This window comes from Typopeltis vanoorti, chromosome 1, assembly GCF_054136105.1.
Source record: "Typopeltis vanoorti isolate ZY-2024b chromosome 1, IOZ_Tvanoo_1.0, whole genome shotgun sequence".
Taxonomy (NCBI): domain Eukaryota; kingdom Metazoa; phylum Arthropoda; class Arachnida; order Uropygi; family Thelyphonidae; genus Typopeltis; species Typopeltis vanoorti.
Window position 1 is genome coordinate 183,801,589 of NC_143549.1, and position 6,830 is coordinate 183,808,418.

At 33.5% G+C, this 6,830-nt stretch overlaps 1 protein-coding gene across 1 annotated transcript; it reads left to right on the forward strand.

The window, feature by feature from the left end:
• Nucleotides 1–3,388: 3,388 nt before the first annotated feature.
• On the forward strand, nt 3,389–5,164 carry LOC150110693 (uncharacterized protein CG1161). The gene has a single exon (XM_090395693.1). The coding sequence runs from the start codon at nt 3,540–3,542 to the stop codon at nt 4,104–4,106; it is 567 nt and encodes a 188-aa protein (XP_090251819.1). The 5' UTR covers nt 3,389–3,539; the 3' UTR covers nt 4,107–5,164.
• Nucleotides 5,165–6,830: the final 1,666 nt, after the last annotated feature.

Genomic DNA, 6,830 nt, shown 5'->3' on the forward strand with positions numbered 1-6,830 from the left:
ATCCAAGATGAGCAATTCGGCTTTAGGAAATATCACTCCACAACGCTCCAAATTTATACAGTCGTTGACCATTGTGTCAGATCGGCACAATGGTCTAATTTTTATACTACGCGAAGTTGGAATCCCATTACCACTACTAGTTCTACTTATCAAGTCATATCTGAATAACAGAAAATTTAAAATAAAATTCGATGGAATCAGATCCACAGAGAGGAGAGTCACGGATGGAGTCCCTCAAGGCTCACTGCTGTCCCCCCTACTCTTCTCCATATACATAGCAGATCTTTCCAAGTTATCCCCATTCATCACCGCTCTTTATGCCAGATCCCTCCGTCCACATCTTGCCTCAAGCAAGCTACAGAGAGCAGTTCACGAATTAGAGAATTGGTACAAAAATGGCATATTGCAATCAAACCAGGAAAAAGCTCTGCAGTACTTTTCACCAGACGTAAAGCAGAACCGAACACAAGCATACAAATGTTTGGAAAACTCATTCCTTGGCACAACTCTACCAAGTATCTAGGAGTTCATCTGGAATAGTGCCTAAATTTCAAGACACACATAAATAGTGTCTCTACCAAAGCAAGTCAGACTATTGCACAGCTATATCCACTTTTGAATAGGAACAGCTTCCTAAACATAATCAACAAAATTCTCCTCTACAAATCAGTGATAAGACCTCAGATAACTTACTCCTCACCAACTTGGGGACACATATCTAAACAGAATATCCTCAGATTGCAAACGATACAGAACAAATGCCTTAAATGGCAATAATTCCCCTTGGTTCATCAGAAACCTGCAATTACACCAAAAAGCCAACCTTCCAGATAGGACCGGCGCATAGTATTTTTCTTGTATGTGCAATTAATGTTCGGCCCCTTTCCAAAAAAAGTTTTTTTTATAAAGTGTGAATAAAACGAACAGGAAATGAAAAACAAATGAAAACAGTTTTACATTATAATGTTACCTACGGATTAGTCCTGATTATACAAATTTTTTGAGGATATATACATTTTCAAAATAATATAAAATAGTAATATAAAGTTAAGATATTTATTCAAATATTCTTTACAATAATTTTGCTAAAAGGGACTCGTAAGGGACATATAATTCATAATTATATCATAATTATAAAGGGATTCATAATTATGTGTACCATTCTGTACCATTCGTTTTTCGTTTAAACTCTTATCTCATATTTTTTGACATCTTTTAGGCGCCTTTTCTTCTGTGGCGCCTGTGTATATTGCACACTTCGCACACGCCACCAGCCGGGCCTGCTTCAAGATATCAAGACCTACATGACAGGCATTGCAGAAAAGTTTGTCACAATCACAGATTATCACCCAAATCAACTAATTTGACAGGCAGCGGACTACAAACTCTCAGATCGTTTCAAATATGCAAAACAGAAATCCGCCATCTCTAGAGAAAGCTAATACAGCTTACAATGCTCACAATGAGTGGGTAAATTAGCCAAAATAATCTTTCACACTCAAGCTAAAATCAGATGAAGGGAGACTCAGTCCATCTCCCAAAGAAGTTCCAAGTTCCAACTCACTTCCCTTCTATGATAATTTTGTTCATATGCTAATTTTCATTTAGAAACTAAACAACCATTATTTAAACTGGACTCTTTTCCAGTACCTCATAGCAAATTTTCAGTAAACTGTCTGGGTAAATTTAGCTGATTCCCCCTTTAGATTTCATAGCACTAACTTCTAAATTCTTATTAACTTTTGATAACCGCATCCCCTCTCGCCTATCTTCCCACATTAGGGGATTCATGGCATGTCCGTTAAACCACTGCACGTTTTATTTTTATTTAAACACTTTTCTTAACAACATATAGAACTTTTTTTAAAAAAATCTTTTGCTTGGCCGAAATAGTTTTCTTGTAATACATGCTGTAGAATTTAAATTCTCAGAGCCTTAACGGTTTTAGAAACTGAACTACAATATATTTTCTTATAAATATGTCAAGTGTATTTTGAGGTGAAAGATAAAGAGGATACATGACAGAATCATATACGTTATTAATGGAGTTTTATAGAATTGACACTGATGACTTTTGCACTACATAGCAGGAAGGGGAGATAACGAGGGATCACCTGTGGAAATGCCGTTGCCAGCCTGGCTGGCCCAGTGATTAGCGTATCCGCTCTCCAGCCAAAAGGCTGCGGTTTCGAATTCCCCTGATTGAAGGAGTTGTAGAGCAGGTGCCCTCCTTCGATGAGTCCTTGGACTCCCTGGAGGTGTCTAATAATAATAATAATAATAATAATAATAATAATAATAATAATAATAATAATAATAATAATAATAATAATAATAATAAATTGTGTTAGAAAGGGTATTAGGACTAGGTATTTTGTTTAGAGAGTGGTGAATGGGTGGAATGCGTTGCCATGAGAGCTTAGTTAGTGAATGAGTTTAAGGAGAGGTATGGTAGATATTGTTTGAATAATAGGTCTCTCATAATGAGTCTTCTGACTCCATGGAGATACCTGTGTAATAATAATATTATTGTTTTTAATATTAAAAATTAGCTGACAGTAGAACTATTGCAGCAGTACTTTATATTTGGAAAATTTATACTTAGGTGTATATGATAGAAAAATAAATAAATTCTGGCTAATTTTCATGTCAAACTGTGTTTATTTATATTTTTTTCTGTAAATCGGACGTGAACTTTATAAAACATTTTATGAGGGTATCAAAGTTCGGGAGTTCCTATCCTAGCCATATGACTGTAACTTTAAACTCCCCCTAAAAAGGTCACACTTTTGTCCCCTTTTGGGGGAGAAAAGTGTCACTTTAGGCTGATGATACCCAAAAGGGTATCATCAGCTAAAATTACTTTATATTGGAGCAAAATTTTTGATTTTGGAGGTTTTGATGGCAACGGCGTATGCAATTATGTTTTATTGTACTTTAATTTGAGAGGTTGTATGATTAGTTTAGTTTCCTTGTTGCAAAACTCTGCGTGTTTGTGAGGGGGGGGGGGAGTTTGTCTCAGGAGCAAAACAACCAATTATGCAGGACCTTTGTTAGAGTACATATCCCAGGCATATATCATATTTTTCTTGCATTTAGGAGCAACATCATTTTGCAATCCCCTAAATTCAAGAAAATGTGTTTTAAAAAACAGTGTTTTTATCATTGAGATATAATTGTTTCAAGATTTTGTCGCCATTGAAACTTGTCACTACTAGGCATTGCTTTAATTGGTCAGTAGATTACGACAGGCTTGAATTACGGCACCTTACCAGTCAGTCCTTCCTAGCAGAGACGAAACTCTTAATTTCTCATTTCCAAGAGTAATTTATTTAATATCCCTTATCTGAGTAAAATAAAAATATAAAATAATAATAAAAAAACATTTCAGACAACCAGAGGTCGCTCAAACTGTCAACTTGGAGAAAATATAATTTTTAGTTGTTGTTTCTGTGATAATTATTTAAAGTAGAAGTGGATTAAATTAGTTTTGGGTATCTAATGTTACGTAGTGTTTAATTCTGTGACTAATAGGGAAGATGAACTCGTACGTAAATGGCTTAATTATTGTGTTTGTCTGTGTTTTTATACCTGCTGGGAGTGCACATTTTGAAGATGTGCGATGCAAATGTATATGTCCGAGTCCTGAAGTTGTTAATGGTTCCAAATCAGAGCGGAAATTGTATATTGGAAATGTCGTACCTGCAAAGTGCAACTGTGAAGGCGTGATTTTGCCGCAAGCGAAAGATGATGTTAAAAGTAAAGAAAAGGAATTTTGTCCTCGTTGTGAATGTAGATATGAAAGTAGAAATACCACTACTATTAGAGTAGTCGTTATTATTTTAATATGGTTGATTTCTCTGTTAGTAGTGTACATGCTCTTTTTGATGTGTCTAGATCCTCTTCTGAACAAACGTAGAGCAGCCTATCAGGAACATACTAACGAAGAGGTGACATTACAAGATGAACCGATGGCCACCGTTCCTAGATCGCGCAATGGTAGCACTAATGTTTTGAATAGAGTAGGTCAACAACAAGATAAATGGAAGAGACAAGTTCAAGAGCAGAGACGCAACATTTATGATAGACATACTATGCTAAATTAAGAGAATAATTAACTGCTAATGATGGTAAAATTTATGGGAATGGGGGAAAGGTATTTTGAGATAGCAGATAAATTGGTATAAATCATTGTACATGTGTATGCACATGTTGAAGTGTACTGTTTAAAACATACAGTTATTAATTATATATGTGAGATTAATATATTTATCTTGTTTGTGCATATAGTTGCAATAGTTTGTTTGGTGTCTTGTGAAATCTTATAGAATGTTTAAGATATAGAATTTGGAAAATAAAATTTTCCGCTCCTTAAATAAGGACTTATTACTTGGACTTTGTAATATCCTAATTTAAAGGAGATGTAAGTCCTCTGAAAAACAGATTCAACAACCAAGGAAAACCACAATCTTGCAACAAAATATTTCAGATAATCTCAATTTTGAGATAATCTTGAAGCCAAATATATGGTGAAAAAGAAAATAACTCATATTCACATGAAGTAAGTGCAGATTTATCTTATAAATGTTTGCTGTTTAGATGAGAGATTATTATATGAATTTCATTGTCTGGCATGAAGCCACCTCTCCACTTTTTTTTTTGGAGGCCTGAGGTGGCTTCAGAAAGTTCCATGTATCTACAGCAGGATTTCCAGATCAGGTAATATGCATAAAAATATCAAATATATATATATATATATAAAATCAATTTAGAAAAAAATCCTTGACCTATTCATGATACAAATATATTACAGGTTCACAAATAAATCTTTTTGTGTGTGGTAGCCACATTAAAAAAAAAAAAAAAAAATTGGATAACTGCAATACATTATTATGCATGTATCTAGATGCTGGATTATGTTAATTTCTTTAAAAATTATCAAAAATTTGTGAAAATTATTTATCAAAAATGATATGGACACATACAAAAACTAATTTTTGTGTTGGTCAGAATAATCACTGTGGACTAAGCATACCATGATTAGCATTAGATAAAACTTACTATACAAATAATGTCTTGAAATTATAGTTATTGATATGCTTAAATATTCATAAAGACTGATGAAAGCATACCTGCTCTGGTACAGTTTAATTTTCAAGCATGCATACATACATATATTTCATTCTGACTAAACACTGGTGCTTTTAAATACCAATTTTTGTATTTATCTCTGGGGCTTGTTTATAGTCACTATGAAAACCTAAGAGTTCATGGGAAATTATTTTAAACAAAAATGGCAGCAGGGCCTCCTCTGAAGATGCAAAATCTGTTTATAGTACTTAAAAAGCATAAATAAAATAAAAATAAAAAACTTTTCCCTCTTCATGTATGACAGTCAGATGCAATAGCCTCATTTGTGTAGAATTGATATAGAGAAAAATAAATAGGATCCACAGTTTTCTCTTAATTGCATCCTCTGTAATGACTATTAGATATGGGAAATTTTCTAATATTTATTATAGTGATGCACATAATATTCCTGGGGTGGAAGTCTGATATTCATGAAGAAATTATGACTAATATGTTTTTAATATGAACTTTTTCTTTTGTTATTTCTGATGTACGATTCATTTCATATAAACAAATTTGCCATTTTAGCATGTTAATCTTTTAGCAGGCAACAAAGTAATCTCTTTAAAAGAGGGGAGGAAGATTTGGATCTCCAGCCTGGTTGGCCGAGTGGTTAGCGTATCCGCTCTCCAGCCAAAAGGCTGCAGGTTCGAATCCCGCCGTGGGCATGGATGTTTGTGATTGTCTGTGGAAATACTAGTGGTGGTGGTCATCGGTAGATGGCATTGGCGTAGTTAATGGATTGAGTGGTGGAGACAGAGTTGTACAGCAGGTGCCCTTCCTCGATGAGTCTTTGAACTCCCTGGAGGTGTCAAATAATAATAATAATAATAATCTCTCTTGCCCTACGTATCCCACTGACTATTATGCTTGCCATTAAGTAGATGGAAACAGATATTTTGCAATAAAATGGTGATTGTCCTATCCTTTAAGTTAATGTATGCAAAGATAATTCAGTATAATTCTTGATATATTAATTAAGGCTAAATCAAGTGCATAAAAGTTGTCTTTAAGTTTAAGCTGTCCAAGAATTCCATAGGATAAGGTAATTCATTATTGCTATCATCAAAACGGCTTCATTAACACTGATGTACATTTGCAAAGAACCTGGATAAATGTTGATATGTTTGTTATTTATTTTCTTACAATGTTAATTTTTCAGGATAAAATGACACATTTTTCACTCAACAAAAGCACACTTATTTTATATTTTTCCAGATGATCTCTTTTCTTCATGATTCTTTGTATTATGGCAAATATTTTCTCTGTGAACCTGATCGATTTTTGCTGTATATTTATGAAGTAATAGCCCATAACATAACCCGTATTGATTATTAAAAATAAATTAATTTATTTATTAATTATTTTAATAATGTTTATGGTACAGGTTATTATTTCATAAATATGCAGCAAAAATAACTCTTAATCTCTCTCTCTCTCTCTCGTGTTGAGTATAATTTACAGGTAAAATCCTGGGAGAAGATTTTTATATAGATTTTTACAAGCATTTGACATCTTTAGTATAATGAATAGCACATACATTGAAGCATTTACAGTGTTTTGATTGTACAAATTGTGACTCTTTGCACTTATTGGATCTAAACCATTAAGGTTACAAAGCTTTAGATCCAACTGGATTTCACTGATTTTTATCAGTAGCTTATACTCAGTATCTTACACTTAACTATGTAGACAATTAA

Coding starts and splice junctions, on each gene's coding strand:
- LOC150110693 (XM_090395693.1), top strand. CDS start 3,540: ATGAACTCGTACGTAAATGGCTTAATTATTGTGTTTGTCTGTGTTTTT.